The sequence below is a fragment of the Ailuropoda melanoleuca genome, chromosome 4 (genome assembly GCF_002007445.2).
Source record: "Ailuropoda melanoleuca isolate Jingjing chromosome 4, ASM200744v2, whole genome shotgun sequence".
Lineage (NCBI taxonomy): Eukaryota > Metazoa > Chordata > Mammalia > Carnivora > Ursidae > Ailuropoda > Ailuropoda melanoleuca.
This window is the reverse complement of record NC_048221.1, coordinates 98,145,942-98,167,498: the sequence shown is the minus strand read 5'-3', so window position 1 is coordinate 98,167,498 and position 21,557 is coordinate 98,145,942. Positions and strand designations below refer to the sequence as shown.

The 21,557-nt window shown below is 37.4% G+C and overlaps 1 protein-coding gene across 1 annotated transcript in view; it reads left to right on the top strand.

Annotated features, from left to right (window-relative positions):
• Nucleotides 1–15,627, top strand: part of LRRTM4 (leucine rich repeat transmembrane neuronal 4) — a 748,825-nt gene extending 733,198 nt beyond the window's left edge. The window contains exon 3 of the mRNA XM_034659444.1: nucleotides 15,576–15,627. Within this exon, the coding sequence (XP_034515335.1) occupies nucleotides 15,576–15,593 (18 nt within the window). The 3' untranslated portion in view covers nucleotides 15,594–15,627. The remainder of the gene's footprint in view (nucleotides 1–15,575) is intronic.
• Nucleotides 15,628–21,557: the final 5,930 nt, after the last annotated feature.

Sequence of the window (21,557 nt, the reverse complement as noted above, 5' to 3'; positions counted from 1 at the left end):
TAAAAAAAAAAAAAAAAAGAAGATGTGGTCCATATATACAATGGAATATTACTCAGCCATCAAAAAGAACGATTTCTCAATATATGCTGCAACATGGACGGCACTGGGAGGAGATAATGCTAAGTGAAATAAGTCAAGCAGAGAAAGACAATTATCACATGGTTTCTCTCATCTGTGGAACATAAGAACTAGGAAGATCAGTAGGGGAAGAAAAGGATAATAAAGGGGGGTAATCAGAAGGGGGAATGAAGCATGAGAGACTATGGACTCTGAGAAACAAACTGAGGCCTTCAGAGGGAAGGGGGTGGGGGAATGGGATAGGCTGGTGATGGGTAGTAAGGAGGGCACGTATTGCATGGTGCACTGGGTGTTATACGCAACTAATGAATCATCGAACTTTACGTCAAAAACTAGGGATGTACTGTATGGTGACTAACATAATATAATAAAAAATCATTAAAAAAATCTGCCTCAATGTTCTAATCTGTAAAGTAGGAATAACAATTGTAGTGATCATAAAGGTTTTTTATAAAAGTAATTGTAAATAATACACTTTAAAATATTAACTAATTTAATCACATGCTAGAGAGTTTTTCAAAGTTTTTGTGCACAAGAATTACTTCTGGAACTTGCTTTTTAAAACATGCTGATAAAAAAAAAAACAACTTGATGGTGAACTAAATGGTTTACATGAGACACTTCTAAGGCCACATGGATCCTTGTTTTCTATTAGTGAACCTGTTTTGAAAGGGGCTTCCTTAATACCATTGTAATGGTAAGAAGCAAATGGCCTAAGGAGAATCTACCTGATTTATGGTTGGCAGATGTAGCAAAAAACAGAGCAAAAATAAAAAACTGAATGCCCAGTTAAATTTAAACTTAAGATAAACAATAAATAAGTATCCCCGGTGCAACAGTTGAGGTAAATTTGAGACTAGAAAATATTTTTCATTGTTTTGATGAAATTTAAATTTACCTGAGAATTTTATAATTTATCAGACAATCCCACCCTCATGCATGAAAAAGGAACATTTCTGGAAGGGGGGGTGTCTGCTGTGTCCCTTGAGTAAAGGGGCTGCCGTTAGCGTTAGGGTATTAGGGTAAAAGTTGTTACCAATTTTCTCTGCTTAATACTTGATGAGTCATTTAATGAAAGTGCATTTGAAGCCCCGCATCCATACTGGCTTTGACCCTGAGCAAGACTACCCAGCCACAGTCACAGAGGCTTCCTTCCGTAAACCTTCTAAGCAAATGCCAGGTTGCACTGCCCAGAACAGCCACACGAGCAAAGGCTCTGTTTAATGAACTGGTTTGTTTACCCTCAGTGTCTTACCTAACACCTCTGTGCCTCACAGGAGCTGTACTTGGCATGAACATTATGTCCTCGGCTGTCTTCAGCTCTTCAAATTTATAACTTCACCCACTCTTTGTAAGGGAGGATATTTTCTGAATTTTCTGGGGATCATTTTCTGAATCTTCACTTTGGGAAGCTTGTGGAATTATTCCTTTTTTCCTCCTCCCCACCACCCACTGCACTCTAACCTTGTGCTTGCCATGGGAGTGATGAGAACTAGAATATGCACCATGCACACGCTATGCTCAGCACGGATGGGATGATTTTGCAGACTTGCCTCATTCGATCTTATAAAAAAATTAATACGTGAGAAACCTGAGATTTAGAAACGATCATTTCCATCATGGGCATGCAGCCATTGCATGTCAGAGGCTGAATGTGGTCTCAGGTTTGTCTGAATCTAAGTGGTAATGTATAATGTGGGAGCATACTGTCGTTCGATGACAAAGAGAAGAGCTACTTTATTTAGCTGCTGTTTTGGTGCTCTAAGGATATTCCACACACATTTGATGGATATGGCTTGTAGGCTCTGTGAACACAAGATGAATATGACTTGGTGGTGTCTGCCCTCTGTGCCTAGCACGAAGTTGGCATGTGCTAGGTGCTCAAGAAATACTGACAGAATGAACAAGGAAATGCATCTGAATAACTTAACACCTAATGGATTTGATATTATTAAAATATTAGATTTATAAAATGCATATATATGATCAGATGATCGTTATTGCAGATATTATTATAATAAAATTAATAGAGATGCTCACTTAACGTAATGAGCTTTTCTTTTTTGATGATACTTGACCTTGTAATGCCATTTTCCAAAGCTGGGTGATAAATTTTCAGGACTAAGAATAGTTCTGGGATGAAAAGGACAGGGATGCAAATGATTCTGCTGGCCATGCTGTTGGGTCAGCAGCAGCAGAAAAATCTGAAATTAGAAAAGAATTATGCAGCAATCAGGCTGTAGAGAAAGGCACCCAGCAGTGGAGAAAGGAGCCGATGAAAGAAGTATAATGGGACACACTCTTCTAATAAGTTACACCTGTGCCCAGGAGGAAAGGGGGGGAAGTTTCCAATGAGGTGGAAAGGGAGCTGTGAAGTCTTCTCTTTGAAAATCTGAAGGGCAATGGCACGTATACAGTTCCTATTTTGTAGCAAAATTGTGAAGAGACGGAAGAGAAAACATTTACTGGAACATCTGCTGTGCAAACCACTTTGAGAAAATAAGCAGGAGGCAGAAAGTGCACATCTGCCCGATACTGGGTACGTGCCGTGAGGATGGGGGAGAGAGTAGTGAAGACACGGCACAGTAAGGAAGGGCTTGGAAGGCACGTGTGTCCTTCAGGTTTCCCCTGAGCTCTGGAGAGAGGCATTGAAGAACGGTTAATCATCCAGGGAGGCTTTGAGATAGGGCGACACTCCTCCCAATCTGGCTACCAAATGGAAATATACCTGTGTAGAAAATGCAATCACAACAAACAAAACAGGAGGTAGACTACAGAGTCTGTTGATCATTGATCATTATATGCCCAGATACCACTGCATCCAGCAGGGGAGCTGGAGAAGCTCCCAGGACCTCTGTTGCCTAAGGGAGCAAGTTGTCTGAAGGACAATGACATGCTCAACTCATCAGAGTCCACCCAATATGGCTGAGGTCTTACGTTCCTGGTAGACAAATATCTACATGGAATTTTAAACACCAGTGTTTCTTCTACTGAACAATGCACCATTTTAAATATCACACAAATAGAGACATATGTATTTCCTGTTTGGTTTTACCACAGGTTTTTTTTTTTTTTCAGTAAGTATTCAGATCCCCTAATTTGTTTAAAGTAATTCAACTTATACACAAATTTTTGTCATATGTCTGCAACACACAATCAGGTATAACTCTAATTAGCTTATTTATCTAGTTCAACAAAATTCCTTTGTTTCTATTTAAAACTATTTCCTATATTTTCTTTTTTAAAAAATTAAAAATATATAACATTTTTAATATGAAAGAAAGGTGTGTTCATGATGTAAAAAAATCAAACATTACAAGGAGTTGTAAAATATACATTTTTCTACCCCTCTCCTATTGCCTTTCCTCAGAGGCTAACACTGTTATAAGATTTTGTCTTTCTCTCTTCAAGAGTTTACCATTATCTTAAATTATATTTTTATTTTCCATGCATCAATCAATTTATCTCTCATCTGTTTTACATTTATTTTAATCAAAGTAAGCACTTACATATTTTAAGTCAAATTATTTACAAGGCTTATAATAAAAAATAACAGTATGCTCCCCTTCTTGTCCTCAGGACTGCTTGCTTTAAAATCTTTAAAATATTTTATCTGGTTTTTCTGGCAATCTATTCCTGAATTTATAGATAATGTGATTCTATGCTGTTGTTGTTTGATGTTCTAACTTCATTCACGATCCACCATGGGCTTCCTCCTATGGAAAATGATTTTACCCCCAACACCACCCCCAGCTGTCAAGCTGGAACTTCTGTTTTCCTCCCTCCTTTTTGGTTTGTTCATGTTCTGTGAGTGTGCTAGCTTTTCTCTACACATCTCAGATTATGCTGAAAAAAAAAAAAACATTATAGGCCATCATTTTAAATGAACTAAGTGACCAACATTAAGAATCAAGGATTGAAAGGTTGTACAAAAATATGCAACTTTTAGAGGTGATGGATATGTTTAAGGCACAGATCATTGTGATGATTTCATAGATGAAAATTTATCTGCAAACTCATCAAGTTGTAAACACTAAGTATATACAACTTTTTGTATGCCAATCATACTTAAAAATGGTTTTATTTTTTTTTTAAAGATTTTATTCATTGAGAGAGAGAAAGAGCGCAAGCAGGGAGAAGGGCAGAGGGTGAGGGAGAAGCAGACTCCCCACTGAGAGGAGAGCCTGATGTGAGGCTCCAACCCAGGACCCTGACATCATGACCTGAGACTGCAGTCAGATGCTTAATCCAGAGCCACTCAGGCACTGCTAAATAAAATTATTTTAAAAAAGTAAGCTCCAAAATAAAATACAAAAGGCATGTGCAAGCAAAGTCAAAGCACTGGGCATGATATTAGAACAAAAAATTGAATTTAAATTTAAAATCAATATTTGAAACAAAAAGCACAAATTCTTTTATGAGATTTACATGTGCCTATGACAGCTAGAACCATCATTAAGTTTATCTAAAAAGAAAAAAATTGAAGCATGAAACAAAGCCTTCATGAACCACATAGGAAAAAATGGACAGAACATAGAAGACCTAAACACGGCTCTGCATATCCTTGACGGGACAAAAAAAGGGACAAAGGCATAGTTATGTGAACGTTGAAAGCTCTTCTCTGTTCTTAGAATACCCATTTACTAAAATAAATGGGGAAATAAATATTACAGCCTAAAGATTCACAGAAAAGTAATTTATTCATGTAAAATTTAACAAAAGAGTTGTGACACCTATGTGAAGAAAATGTTAAAAGTTAACCACCGTACTAAAAAAAAAAAAAATCATCTTGAATAACATGATCCAACGTCATAAGTGCTACTTTTTTAAAATTTATAAATTTAATGCAATTGCACTTATAATGCTCAAATGATTTGCTCTAGGACTTGACAAAGTGATTCTTGAGAAATACTGTAATAAACTTTGAAAAAGAGTGACAGAGTTTGCTTTCTTCTGCCCGCTATTCCAGTGCATTCTACAGCAACAGCTGATGTCAGAAAGACAGGCCAGCAGTGAAGGTGAGCACAAATCTTAAAATACCAAAAAGGATTACATTCAAGTTAGACTCTAAAGAATTAATTATTCAATAATCTTTGCTTATATATTTAGCTGCATACCTTGGAAAAAATATTAGTCTTTGCCTTGCTGCATATGCCAATCTAATTTAAAACAGTGAAATGTAGATAACAGAACCATGAAAGGACTAGAATAGAACCTAGGAAATATTTTTGTTTATAACCTTCAGAAGGAAAGCCATTCTAAGGGTAATAGCAAAGAGAATCTATAAGGAAAAGGACAGATTTTTTAAAAATGTATTCTGAAGGTCAAAAATCATCATCAATAATATTAAGACACAAGGGATCAGCTGAAAATCATGGGGCAGGGGAGGGAGGGGAAGAAATCCATCATAGAAAATGAACAAAAGTCCCAGTGGTAAATATGGCACATTGGCCACTCAAATCCTCCCAAATCCTGCAACTATCCTGAAAATCTTAAAAGCTTTGTGGGGGCTGGGAAGCTGAAGACAATGTTCATCAGACTTCTGTAGTGCTTGGGGTCTAAGCTGCTGCAAAGAAGAAGTACAAAGTACTTCTTTTTGTCTGTAACACAAACATGTAAAGGAGACCCGTGAGATGGAGACACGCATTTGCTGTCTTGCTCCGTCTGCAGGCGGCTTCATTTGTGCAGGAGATTAGTTCAGTGGCAGGACCAGGAGTGATGGCACTAGGGGACCCTCCGTAGCTTTACAGATATGAACAAACAACATCCAGGGTGTGTCTGCTTTGCTCACATATGATTTGGAAATTGAACAGCACCGGGAAAGCAGCCCTCCTGACTCCTAAGCTTTTCAGTTGGCCCACCAACCTTCATAATTGGTCAGTTTTGCAATACTGTTCTCATGGTTATTGTGTTCAGTCAAGATCCTTCGAAGCAGAGCCAAAATGGGGATTTTTCTGTGAGTGATTTGTTGATGGAATGCTCTTAGGGAAAAGGGAGTTAGGGGAGCAGAATGGGATATGGAAGGACGAATTAAGAATGCAGCCAGTACCTGAGGGGAGCTATAGATTTGAAGGGAACTTTGGGGCATCAATTGCACCACCTTGAAGCAAGGGATCTGGCCTTTTATACCTCCTGTCAATTGGTTATTGGCTTCTTCTTCTTCTGGGGAGAAGAGTGACCTAACCTCCAGGGAAAGGCAACGTCCCATTCAGTCAGAGAAAATTCTGGGGTGGAGTGGAGAGCGGTGAGCCAGTTCTCAGAGAAGCTGGGACATGGTGCCTTGACTGCTGAACGGAATCCAGTGGGTCATGAGGGGCACCTACCCTATCGTGCATGTCCAGCCTACAGTTTGTGTTTCCAAGTCTCCCAATTATTTTATAAGCATATAATACCCTGTATTATATTCCAATTACTTCAAAGAGTTGTAGTGGTTTCTGTTATGTGCAGCTAAATCCTAAGAAAGTCACAAATAAGGATTCACGGAATAAAAAATAGAAATTGCCAACAAAACTATTAATAGTTGTTTGGCTTCACTAGTAACCAAATAGCATAAATTAGAGGAAACTTTTCTGGAAGAAAACCTGGTAATAAAAAATTTTAAAAGTATGCATCTACATTCTCTTTGACCAAGCAACTCTACCTACAAGAATTTTAAGGAAACTCTTTCGATTATTTAGAAAATTTAGTTGAAACATTGTATATATGAGAAAATTAATCACAGCAGTATTTAAATCAAAACATTAGAAATAGGTCAAGTGAAATACTCACACTGTCTGGAACGCAGTAGAACATACATCGTTCACATTGTTAATTCAATTAAAGAAGGAGGCCATTAGATTGCGGGGCTGTAATGCCATGGTGGCCTATAAAAGCAAACCAAAACTGAAGCCTATAAATCCATGAAGGTTATGAAATCAAAACGCTGTGGACAACCAATCACAAATAACCAACTAGGCTTTAAGCTATAGCCAGTCAAATAATTTCCTTTCTTTGTGTCCACACTTCTCCGTGTAAGTCTTTCCCCTCGTTCCTGGCAGTGAAGTGCTGCTAACCACTTCCCGTTTGCCCTATTCAAATAGATAAATGCTCAAATAAACTCTTAAAATTTATAATATGCCTCAGTTTATCTCTTAACAGCATATACAATGTACTTGGAACTATATACCTATACCTATATTATATTATATTGTATTACTACACTACCTGTGCATATATACAGTATACAGCCATCAAAAATGGTAAGAATCTAATGACAATGAAAGTTGTCAAGAAACGTACATGAGGGGTGCCTGGGTGGCTCAGTCGGTTAAGCATCTGCCTTCAGTTCAGGTCCTGATCTCAGGGTTCTGGGATTGAGCCCTGAGTCGGGCTCCCTGCTCGTGGGGAACCTGCTTCTTCCACTCCTCCCCACTTGTGCTCTCTCTCTCTCAAATAAATAAATTAAAAGAAATCTTGAAAAAAAATGTACATGGAACAGCAGTCCACAAAAGCATAAGTATAAAATGATCTTATTTTTGCAAATATAATTATGTGTATATAGAAAAACACCAGGAAAAACTAGCACCAAATGTTCATAGTCCTGATCGCTAGGTGGTGGAATTGTGGACAATATTTATTTTCTTTCTTTTTTTTAAACTCATTTTTATTTTCCATCTTGTTCTATAATAGGCATATATGATTTGTGCAATTTAAAAACATATTACATTTGAAAAGTCAGGGCCATCTGTTTATTAGAACAGTCCTGGTAGTTGCAGGAGTCAGGTTGCTAAATCAACTGAAATGTGATGTAGGCTTTGAAATCTTTTTGGTTTTTCTTTTGCTCTCCCTTGGTTTTCTGAATCTGACACAAAAGACAGAAGGAACAAATGACTTGTCAATATCCTTTTTTATGCCTCTTCAGATAGACTTCACACCTAAGCTGCAGTGTTTATCTACCCAGTGGACCCAAAGAAACACTGACAGGAAAATAGAGGGTTCTGAAAGGGTGTGATGATTCAGGGAATGGAAATCTTTACCGTCTATCAATAGATTTGGCAGTTCAGAGAGCTAGGTAGCCTTCAGGTTGTGATAGAAATTTGAGCTGTGTTTCCTCCTTGTATTATGTTCTACTTGCTCTTTTTGAGTGAATGAAACAAAAGCTGAAAATTAACCACCCCTCTCCCAAACCCTATCTCATATTGTAATTTTAACCTTGTTCTCTGCATCAGCTATTTCCCGTGGTTAATTCAAGGCAGGAGCAAACTGTAGATTCATACTACATAAATTCATCGGCTCCAAACTTATGTAGCTATTCCAGAACATTCTGCAGGGTTGTCTTTTGTTATGACCTGCTGTAAAACCTGATGGTGTGTGTACTGTAAACATAGAAAGGTCTAGCTAACAAATGGGTCTCTAGTTGTTCTAAAAAACCCATTTCTACTTTAAGATATTTTACTTCTGTGTTGGAGCATGCACTTTATTTAGAAGTTCCTTTATTATTATTTTTAGGGTTTTAAAATTATTTTCTTCTCAAATGTCATAGAATGTCTTACCGCCCATCTGCTCAAGAGGCATAATTATGAAACTGACAGTCTTTTTTGACACCTCCCTGAAGTGGGAGGAATGAACACATTTTCATTCATTTTGGGAACTCAGATTTTGGCTTTCTTCTTTTCCTTGTAGGAATGAGCCTTTTGAACAGGTTCCACATTACGTAAGTATTTTCAAGATGTGTAAGAAAGCAAGGACTCTTTGTAAGGCAATAGCCGTGTTGACACGTTTGACCACTAAAGCCACTGGTGGAATTGGTAAATCATCATTTCATCCAACAACTGCCTAATTCCAGCCAAACATTAAGGCTACTATTACATAGCAAAGTTGTCTACATATGTGCCTCTTCAGGCAATGTAGACAATATATGACACTGAAGTATTTTGTTAAGCTGTAATAGTAAATAATATTTATAAGTAAACTTATAAAACAATACACTAAACATTATGAGAAATGATATTTGTTTTAAAATTATTGAACCATCGGGGTGCCTGGGTGGCTCATTCAGTTGACTGTCCGGTTCTTGATTTCAGCTCAGGTTGTGGTCTTGATGTCCTGGGATTGAGCCTCACAAATGTCACGCCTCTGGGCTCAGTGTGGAGTCTGCTTGTCCCTCTCCCTCTTCTCCTCGCCCCTGCTCCCCACTCACTCTCATTCTCTCTCTCTCTCTCTCTCTCATAAATAAATAAATAAATAAATAAAAAATAAATAAAATCTTAAAAAGACATGTTGAACCATCATTGATTTAATCTATTTTTAAAGAACAATACAAAATTTTATCTATTGCAAGCACTGTGCTTTTAAGGATCTTCATCTCATTTGCTATTTTTTTTTTTAAATTAAGACATTTGAGGTGTGTCAGCCTTTTTTTTTTTAAATTAAGACACTTGAGGTGTGTCAGCCACTAAAAGATCACTTTAGGGTAGTCTGATGTATGATCATAATAAGCTGATTTCATTCAGTACTTCTATTAGTCATCAGTGACAAGGTGTTAATTCAAAGAGTGGATTTTTAGCACAAATAAATCAGAATTTGGGAGATTGAGTATAATTTCAGAAATAGCTATCGTTGTAAGACTGGACAGATTTTAATTCTTGTAGCAAAAGTTCTAACAAGTTAGCTATTAATAAAATTTAAAGAAAATAAAAACTTAAAGTTGTATTTTAGGAGTATACCAAAAAATAAAATAAATAAAATGACAGAGAGACAAAGATATGGCCATGAGGAATTATCTGGGAATTTTAAAATATTACCGTGATTCAAGAATGTGGCTTATTCTAAAACTATGTGTCAGGTCAGGTCAAGCAAACCTTTTTAGAAACCTATAGCACGGTACACAGCAAGGGAAGAAGCATAAGTCCTGAGTTCAGTTTATAATGTAATTAGGAAAACAAATATGTTAACATTGTAGAAATTTACATAAGCGTTAAAGATTGCAAACATCTGAATTGTTACTGATAACTTTGCATTATCAGTAAAGGCTTAAAACTGCTTTGATGGCATCATAGGAGGAATTTATGGTGAAAACCTAAGGTCACATGCATAAGGCACCTTGCTCTTTTTACCTAAAAGCCTCTTTTTATTTTTAAGATTTTATTTATTTACCCATTTGAGAGAGCGAGCCAGTGAACACAGGTCAGGGGAGGCGCAGACAAGGAGGAAGAGGGACAAGCAGACTCTGTGCTGAGTGTGGAGCCTGAAGCAGGGCTCAATCTCACCACCCTGAGATCATGACCTGAGTCCAACTCTCAACTGACTGGGCCACACAGGTGCCCCCCTAAAGGCCCCTTATATGATGATCTCTCCATCTGAATACCTTCTGCCCCAGCCAGAAATATTCAGAGGTTATTAAAACCATAGATATGATATGACTGGAATGAGAATAATGACAGCAGACAGGAAGCAGCTCTTTACTGAGCAGCTATTATGCCAGTCACCACTGATGCATGAATGTTCTCCCAACATTATAGCTTAGAATTACTGTGCCTATTGTTCAGACTAAGGACAGTGAGAGGATGTTACTCACAGAGAGCTAGAATGTAGCAGAGTGGACCTATTTCCGCCCCCCATCATGTTTCCTTTGATAAAGTATAGTTCAGATAGAAGGATTAATAAGTCATAGAGTCGGTTTAGATATTAGGGATGATTTAAAAGTAAGAATAACATATGACCATAAATAGAGAAATGGTAATATTAGTTCCAGTGTCAGTTTGTTCATGTTTTTAGTATGCTTTTGGATTTAAGTTTGGGGAAGGAGGCTGGTTTACAATGCAGCATCCAAACAGATGTACGCATTGGGTCGTTAAAACATGGGTATGTATGTATGGAGGTATGTGATGCGTGCTTTCAGTATAGTTCTTTATACTGAGGGGAACACACACACAAAAATAGTTATAGATTGGTCTGCTTTGATGCTAAGAGTTTTAGAATAAACTATCTTCTTGAACTACGGAGATATTTTAAATTCCAAAATAATTCCTCATGCTCTCCTCTCTGTGTGAGCAAGAAGGAGATAAAAGACAATATGTGGTATAGCTTAAATCATTTCTTAAGTGTAGTTTGAGATCAGGGACATAGTAATCTCATTGTAGCACAATATGGCTGTATGAGTCAGAATTCAGTACAAATGAAAACTAGTTTTTTAAACCTGAAGTTATGTAATCATGGAAGTAGAGACTCACACATATCATTGAGAAAGCTGGCAGAGCAGGGTCTGGGCTGGAACTCACAGAAGGACCCAGCATAGAAAATCCATAGAACCGGCCTACCAAAAGAAGTACCAATTCGGCGACAATCCAGAATCTTGAAAATGGGGTAGCTGCTGACTCAGCTGTTTGAGTACTGATCCAGGGATAGGGAGCTGCTGTAAGAACTGTTGACCCCCGAGCCCTGTTATGGCTGCTTGATATGCAACAGCAGAATGGATGTTTCAAGGGTTATTGGCTGTCTCCCTCCTTAATTACAGATTCAATGCTCAGGCAAGTGTATCTAAATGTGGGACCTAAATAACATCTGGAACTCTGGGTGCAAGGAAGTCTGGGAAATGTAATATTTGGTTGTCCAACTTCTTCGGTAAAGGTAGGCACCCTTAAAGGAGTTCAGAACAGATGGCAAACAAGGCAATATAGCATATCCACCTCAACAGACAGGCATAATGCACCAGAGAATTCCTCTAATGCATGTTACTGAAGTATAAGGGGGAGACTGGTGGGCAACTGGCAGTCAGCTCCAGGTATATAATCCTAGGAGAGCAATGATTGCTGAGCTCTGAGCAGCCTTGGAAACCATTAGCATAATGAGAAAGACATAAGAATTGAGGAATTTTATAAAACCTGTAGTGTAAACTTGGAGCCTTCATCTCCACCCTTTCCAAGATCCCCTTAGTGAGTTGATAGAGTGCCAGAAATAAGACTGTCTCAGAACAAGGCCAGGGCTTTTTTGGACCATAACTCTTTTCTCTTTTGTATAAGGAAAGAAGGTGAAGAACTCCATTAAAGAGATTGAGTAGATTGATCCTAGAACCACAATGATGAAGTTTATTTCAACTGATCTTTCCAAATCCAATTGTGCTGTATGTTCTCAATGCACTTGGAAAATGATCATTCCATATGATAAATTCATACTGCAAACCCTGTAATGTGCCAAATGAGCTTTTATGTGACACAGTAACTTTTAAAGCTTGCCAAAACTTTGAAATGTTGGAAAAGGTGTTGCTAGCTTTCAACATGTGCTAATTGGGTTTGCCTACCCAGATGGCATAGAAAAAGAAGGGGGGAAAGGGAAAAAAAAAAAAAAGGTTCCAGCTACTAAACTGTTCTAATCAAGAAAAAGAATAAGGATAACCCATACAAAACCAAATCATTTAACCTCTTTGTTTTCGTTGGTGGATATAATAGGCTGATTTTAATTTTATTTATCATGTTTTGAGGAATTTGTGTGTATAGTTACTATTTAAGGGGAAGAGAGAATGAAAGCAGCATAAAATAAATAATTGAGCTCCCATAAAATTCTGAGCTCAGTTTTCAGAATCTCTAACTTAAAGTGAACCATCTATATTTTACAATTATATAAATGGATCTGATGTATCCGCTTAAACAGAGTTACTTCTATGTGAGAAAATTGGTAGGCTTTTCTTGTTTCTCTGTATGATTTCTGTTTTGAATTTCATACCAATAATCACCCTTTTTTCTTTAGGGCTGGAGTTGATAGAGTGCTTGAAATCTACCAAACTGAGATATGGCTTCTTTGTCACATATAAGCGCATAAGAATCAGTTTTCTGGAGGAGAACATGCCATTTTTGGTTTGAAAGTTCTGTGCTTCTTGATGTTCTTATTGACCCACTCTCATATGTTTAGCTTTATGTGAACAGTTTATATTGTTAGATATTTTTAAATAATTTATAGCGTTCTGATTTTTCACAATTTTTTTGCCAAATCAGTCACTAAACCCATTAAGCTACTTCAATATCACTGGCCCTTCTTTCTGATATTATCTGATATTAGACTCTGTTAGCCTAGCAATCTGACCAAGAACTAACAACCAGAACATCTGACATTCTTGGAAATGTAGTGTGTGATTGACTCGGAAAACGAACAAGACACTTCGTTGAAGCCAGTGGCATTCATGGTAAAAGTTTAACTCTGGAAATTAAGTGATACTGATGGAAAAATTCATTTTGATGAGAAGTCAGAAATTCATTAGTAACTATGTTTTTATATATGTCTGAATATAGAAATAGTTCTAATTTTAAGCATCTAATAAAATCAGCAGAGGAGCACCACTTCCCCCATCCTTTCCTTGAACTTTTTGAAATGGCCAAAGGAAAAGAAGAGAAGGGCCTGAACCACTTTTGGAATCCAGGTAAAAAGTAATTATTTTTAGAGTAAATCTGATATATAGGATAGCCTTGGGACAAAACAAAAACAAACAAAAGAGAATACCAAACACAGACTCACAACAACTTTCCCTCTCTGAGAGAACTATGCCATTGCAAGAAGCCAGTAGAGAAGATTATTACAAAGCCACATTCATGTTGTGTAATTTGAAAAGCCAAGAGCTAGAGACATGCGATGGACAGAATGGGTCCCCTCCCCCCACTCCCACCATTCCTGTGTTGAAACCCTCATTCCTCATACGATGACATTGAGGGAGAGAGCCTTTGGGAAGTAATTACTTTTAGATGAGGTCTTGACGGTGGAGCCCTCATGATGGAACTGTGCTTTTATGAGAAGGAGAAGAGACACCAGAGGTCCTCTCTCTAGTTTCTGCTATATGAGAGGACAGAGAGAAGATGGCTACCTTGAAACCAGGAAGAGGACTATCAACACACACCAGCCCTCCTGGAACCTTACCTTGATGTCCCAACATCCAGAACTGTGAGAAGTGTGTGTTTTAGCCACCCAGCCTATGGTATGTTTGGTGCTAGAAGCCTGAACTGATGAAGACAAGATCGTACCATGTCTCAGCACAGAAAATGATTTTTGCCACCATGGATTTAGGTTTAGGGTTGCAGCTGTGTAGAGGGGGTTAGGGCAAATGTTGTACCAGAGTGAAGGCCTTCATCATGACACCAGTTTTTTTCTATTGTAACCATGAGAAGAACCAAAGTTCTGAGTTCTAGTTCAAAAGCATCTTGCAGATGGATGATAAAAGTACATGTAAAATAAATGAACACACACACACATAAATCAGGAAAGAAAAGAAAGCATAAGACCATTAGAATAAATAGAGGCAAACATTTATTGCAATCCCTGATGATGAAATTTCTTTCTCTTTTTTTTTGTCTAATCACACCAGACAAGATGGAATTCATAAAATAAAATATAGATACATAGGTACACAGATAAATAGATAATTAAGTGCATTGATATATAGTACCTGTTGGTTAAGAAGCCCAGAAACTAGTTTAGAAAGAAAGTACCTATTGGAAAAATTATAGGTTAACATACTTAATATAAAAAACACTTACAAAACAATTAGAAGTGCTCCTAATTATCTTTATAACTGTAAAAAATATTTAGAATTTCTAAGCCTTTATTTTCTTATTTTTAGAACAAGGTGATAAAACTATTTTTTCTGTATGTATGAGGTAAGTTAAGATACATAAAACTTGTTTCAGTATTGTCTGGCACATAGTAAATAAAAAGTAATAGTTATTTTAAAAGATTATTTTATATCTTGATTAATTACCAAAGTCCATAAAGTCTTATATGATCCAGCCCCTTCCTATCTCACAACACTCTAGCCATTGGGGATGCAGCACAAGCCATTGTTTGCTGCTTGGAGATCTCTGTATATGGCTGGCTTCTGCTCATCCTCTGGGTCTCAGCCCAATGGTGACTTTCCCTGAGTGGTCTTCCCTGGCTGCTGCATCTAAAGGAGGCCTCCTAACCCATCCCTGACCACTCTCTGTCTTGGAAGTTGAAATTCACACTGTCTTTGCACGTCCTCGTATTTGGGACAGTGTGGCGGGTTGAACTGTGACCCTCTCAAAGCTATGTTCAAGTCCTAGGCCCCAGTACTTGTGAATGTAACCTTATTTGGAAATACGGTCTTTGCAGACACCAGTAAGTCCAGATGAGGCCAAACTGTTTAGGGTGGGCTCTCATTGCAATGAGTGATGTCTTCCTAAGAGAAAGGAGAGAAATCTTGGCGACAGAGGCATAGAGGAAACACAGAGGAAAGATGGAGGCATAAATTGGCGTGATGAGGACACAAATCAAGAAGCACCCCGGGCCACTAGGCACTGTAAGAAGGCAAGGAAGTTGACTCCCCTAGAGCCGTAGAGAAAGCAAGGCCCTGCTGACACCTTGATTTCAAACTTCTAGCCTCAGAACTGTGAATAAATTTCTGTTCTTTGAGCCGCCCAGTTTGTGGTAATTTGTTACAGCAGCCCTAGGAAATGATTACACATGGGCTGAAGTTAATTTGTTTATTTTTGAAGTTGTGTTTATCTGTCTCCCTTCAGGAGCATGTGTACCTGTGAGAGCAGGAGTTTGTCATGTTCGCCACCATGTTCCAGCGGCTGGAATGATGCTGCCTGCAGCACAGTAGGTACTTATCAAATGAACGGATACATGGATGGATGGATGGATGAATGAATGAAATGAATACAAGAAAAAGTAAAATATAATTTATTATAAATGACCAATAACTATATTGAAAAATTTTCCACTTAATAATCAGTAATTACCAAAAAGACCTTCCGTTAAATAAAAATGAAATAAAATCTTTAATCTATTAAATTGATAAGTGTTTCAAAGTCTTGATAATAGCCACTCTCAGCAATGATAGACTCATAAACAATGTTTTCTAACTGCTGCTAGGCATTAAATTGGTATAACATTTTAGAAAAAAGAATTTAATAATACATATTCTTTGACTCCATTAATTTATTCTTAGGAAACCATCATAGGGATTGGTACCATTTTTTTTTCTATAAGTATATTCCTGCTGGGATTGTTTATAATAGTTTAAAAACTTGAAACAAAATAAATGATAATAGAGTATTGACTAAATAAATGTTGATACATTATGAATTTTATATCCATAAATGTAACTTTATATAAAATATTTTAGTAACTAGAGATGTGTCTGTTTTATTAAAAGAAAAAAATCCTAATCTATAAACAAGTAATATACTACTGTCCCAATTTTGTGAACATATAAATGTATTTGCATTATATATATATATATATATGTATTTTCAGCATCTTCCTACATTTTCTACAATGAACAGTTATAACATTTATAGTCAGGAAATAGTTATAAAATGAGAAGAATTGAAGAAATCCCTCTTTCAAGGCTCAGCTATAACATGTCCTTGGATAATGCTATTGTGCCCTTTAAAAATGATAGGCTTGAATTTTCCCGTCATTAATACATCTAAGTGTAAAGACTTTCTCTAGCTAATGATGTAGCACACAAAATAATTAGCCAATATACAAGTCAGAGTTCATTTACACTTCTCTTGGGAAGCCTAATAATGTGTTTCCTTAACCTGAACCTTGATTATACCACAGTTTGATAAAATGTGGAATAGAAGACAATCCAGCTGTAAACACAGCAGTAGGAAGCTCTAACATATTTTCTGTTCCATAGAGTGGTAATGGCTTTAATGAAGGCTGAACAGTGGATCTAAAATTATTTTGCTTGAGAGAAAAAATGTCTTAATTAATGAATTTGTCACTATTTTTGACTGTTTTCTTTTTTTAATTACGGAGAAAAGTGAGAAAAAACATCATGGGTTTAAGAATTTAGAATTTCCTATAGAAATCTAACATTCCTGACTCCATCTAAAGGCACCATGGGTGTTTTGTGAAGATAGAAATGAGAAATATAGTTAGCAAAATCTGTGCTCTGAAGTAACTGGAAAAATGATGCCTCTGTCATTCCCCCCCACTGGTAAGAAGGAAGTACAGGCTGAGGGAGAGTCTCCTGGGGGTGGGGGGTGGGCGGCTGACTGGAAGGGATGCCAGCCTGCACGCCAGCTTTGCCTCTGCCAGGTGCTGGCTCTGCATTCTTGTGTTATTTATTTAACTCTGAAGGATCCTTTCCTCCTCCTTAAAATAGCAGAACAATATTATCTGAAAACTTTCTTTAGTGCCTAATAAGTACTTTGAAAATTGTAATAACTTCCCTTTCTCAGGGGAAAAGGAGGCACATCTCCATGTGAGACACCGAGCATTCTGTCATTATTCTTGCTTAGAAATGTACGCATGGCTTTTGGAGCAGTTCACCTAACTGGGATCAATGTACCTGGTGATCCTTTCCTGTTGGAACAGTGACTCTTCTGTTGCTATCTCAGGAGAAACCTGCACCTTTTTGACCTACTTCAGCTGTAACTACCGACCAAGAAACTCACACCTCCCAAGTCACAACAGAGAAAGTCAAAGAAAGGCCACAGACCAAGTCTTTTCCTATCATCTGAGAGGTAGTGTCATTCTCGGTGATTCCTCAAGCCATATTTATCTCTCCTCTGTGTTTCAGCTGTCTCTTGGGTTTGAGCCATTGGTTATCTGAACCAGACAAATCAATGATCTTTAAACTCTTTGGCTGGAAACATCGCACTTAATGAGTTAGTGTGAAAGGGTCCTACATTAACACACCATTGCAAAACAAAGTGTTGCTTCGTCATATTTATAAGTTACTGTTTTTTCCTGGTACCACATTCCTATATCTTCTTTGCACTAAATTATCTAATACTTGTACTTAGTAGAGAAGTATGACATGTTGTTTTCCAAATTCAACCATGGTTCACTGGAAAATTTTGAGGCCTTAACTTCATGGCACTGTTAGTCTTCTCTTTCCTTCCCTCTCCTTTGACCTATTTCTTTCAGCAAGGCAAAAATTACTATAATTGACAAGACTTCCTTTATTATGGTTCAAGGATGAGGTTCAGAGTTTTGAACCCCATAAGGACATCCCACATCCAAAGACTGCATCTAAGTACCTGGCACATATTTTCTACTAAGTTACTATTTACTGATTGAACAAGTAAATGAATGAAATATTGAATGTCTGTGACGATCACGTCTTACACTTCGTATCAGATAGAGTAAGACAATTCCGAAAGTATTAGAACGATTAGGGAAGAACAACCAGCGCTCCACCTATTTGAAGATACCTTTGCACCTATGAAAGAGAAAGGACAGAAGTCAACTTCAGGACTCTTGTTCAGGCTTTGGTGGAGGCAAGGTAGAGCTGATTGAGAATTACAACTATAGTACACCCATCAGTACAGTGCTCTGGTCCCAGAGGAAACCCCGAAGATGTCCTTCCTGAGTTTTTCTAACCTTTACTTTGCTTTCTATCTCTTAGGCATACCAAAATGAACAGTGGAGAAATAAGTCTCACATACACAATCTACACTTGCCAATAAGTTTTGTACCTTTGTGCTTCACCTAGGCATTTTTCTCCACATTGGTTTACACATGAGAGTTCATCTGCTTGTATCTCAAGGGTTACTCAAATGTGAATAAGCTTCGGTTGGGGGACAGTGTTTTTCTAAGGATGAAAATAAACCAATTTTAAGAGCTATACCAAGTTAATTTTTATCATAAGATCTCAGAGGCAACATGAAACAAAAAGGAAGTGACCTAGAAAAATCTGTTTGCTTTTGTTGAATAATAACCACTTTTAAAAAGCATTTTGTTTTATTTTGAGCTGAGGAAGGCTCGCTTTTCTCTTGTCAGTGTGTTTAATATTTTATATAAATCAAATAAAGCGTAGTGACTCTATAACCTTTTCTTTGAGAAAGCTCTTACCTGAATCCATACTTACCGAGTTAACCCTGAGCAAGGTGACCCCAGTTGTGATGAAAGTATTAGGGAAATGTGATAGGACATTGTCAATTTCAGTGTCACAAGAGCAGGATTAGAAGAGCATTTTAAATAGATGCATTGTGTGTCGTGCTATTTTAGGAAAATATAATAATGCATCATCCCCAGTGAAGGATATATTGCTACTTCCTGTCCTATATCTTGAACTTTAATCACCTTTCAAAGGCCAGGGCTCCTTGCCTTCAGATATTTGCAGTCAGTTAAGCTGCTGAATTAGTCTGTGGTCAGAATAAAAAGATGAAAGAATTGAATTATATTTTGCACTGTAGGACATTATTGTTCTTTCCATCCTCCCTGTTAGCAGGAACATGCATTGGCTTTTGCAAATTAGAGTGAAATTTTGAAATAACTGCAATTTACTCTACGAGATGGACAAGTGAGAGGTGCTGGAGGATGCTCATTTATGCACACGCACAAAACACATTACATGATTGCAATATGCTTTCATGTAGAAAATATTTCATTTACGCTCAATGTACATGGAAACACTTAAGAATATGGCAACGTGTGAGTATGAGGGCTATTAAAAGATCAGCTCAATATCTTCTTGCTGAAAACTCACTGTGGTGTTGGCCTTGACATGACCTATAGAATTTTGTGTTGGCAGGAAACCAACTTTGAAATTTGTCCTGTAGCAAATCATTGTGGCAATATACTTCCAGGAATTAAATCCTTTACATCGCATGACAGTGTTGCCAGAGAGCATGTAGGGTCTCTTCTGATAGGAACCATGAAGGAGGCTTCAGCCAGAAATTCGAAGCCATATGTTAGTCCTGTCAAAAATGATATGGATCTGCTTACAAAAACCTTGCTCAGTGGCTTTGCCAGGAACCCTGTGGCCGTGCCCTGCCGGAAAGCCATTGCATGCATTATCACTGCCAGAAATTGACGCTGCCCTGGGATAATCTAACAGCACTAAAAACTCAACCTCTGGGTTTTGACTGCCAGACTTTAACTATTAACAGAGCCTGTGAGTGTATTACAGGGAAATAAGGCCTATTTGCCCTCTCTAGGGGTGAGGGTGGGCAATCCTGTTGGCTTCAAATACTTGAAGTTAATTAGCTCTTTGGAAAGGATTCCTGGCCAGGATTATATTAGTTATTTGTTTCCTGATGTAAATGGACTTTAGCTAATATTTTCCCAAGAACAGACTTGAATGATAGTCTTATTTATAGAGGTAAAATAGACAGATAAATGTAAAAATCAAGATATTTTGTTTATAGTAGAGGAGTTAGTATATTATAAAATAGTCTAAATATCAGCTTAGTGTTTGCTTTACAAAAGCTAGAATAACAAGGGTCCCCAGCTTCGATATTCATGGTGCAAAACTAGTTGGTGACAAATAATTCCCATATTCTGAAGTATAGTCAGTATCACACATGGACGTTTTTCTTTGAGATGAATAATACCCAAGTGGAAAACACACCAAGTAAGACCATTTATATATTTGGCATATTTGGGAGTCAGTTTTTTAAAAAAATATTCAATTTTGAATTAATGAGCATGTTTACCACAGTTGTATCAAACTCTGCTACACAAAGTATGGTCCATGGGCTGATGCCAGCTTCTGAATGGTTTTTAATTGGTCCACAGACAGATAAGTACAGAGAATCAGGGGAAGTGCTTAGAAAATTTACAGCAATTTGATATTGCTGAAATTTTTTTATTGTAGTTTGTAAAATATCAGTCTGAAATAGATTGGAGATTGAAAAACAAAATCTCCACACCACATGTAGTCTGAAAAGCGCCTGCCCTAGAGATGGCCCACTAGTCACCACTTCCTCACCTTCTCATATTTAGACATTGCTAATCACAGATTTGATTTAACCGTTCTTTTATTGCTGTTCATGTAGGCTTTAGCCATCATTTTTCTATTATTAGTATCTCAGTTCTACAATCTTTGTACATTAATATCTGGGTGCCTTGGAATTTCTGTAGAGAAATGTTAAAGGGTCAGTCAGTGACTCCAGTGTGAGCCACTTCTTATTTAGGTCCATTCTGGGGAACTCAAAGCCGGAGATGATTTTGTAGAAACTGTGGAGTTCATGTGTATAAGCTCCCTTACCTACGTGGTTGACCCCAGTTGAAGAACCACTATGTAATTTCTCTTATTAATAATAGATAGAAATTAATTCACAAAACTTCCTTTGACCCGTAGTTTCATCAAGGTAAAATGATGTCAGGTTCATGGTCACATGGTTTAATGAGAATTGGGTCCCATAATTTCTGTATCACCCATTATCTTTACCACTCAAATTCTTAACCAATCTGGGTTTCAAATCCTGCTGCTGGCCCCCACAGACCATATACACTTTGTTTTCAAAATTAGGTATCCTTAAGGATCTAGTACACCTCTATCTTTTACCCAATAACTACTTTTAGAGAACCTACCATTCGCTGGATCCCATGCTGGACCCTGGGACTACAGCAGGAAGAATGGTGCAGAACATCTCCACTGTCAGGGCACTTACTATGTTGCGAGGGAGAAGAAATGCTAACATATAAATACACATATTATTATATAAATGACAAAAGGGAAAAAGAGACGAAGTAACTGAATTTTAGTATAAGTAATGGAAGAATATGTAGTTATTTAATATGATGACATA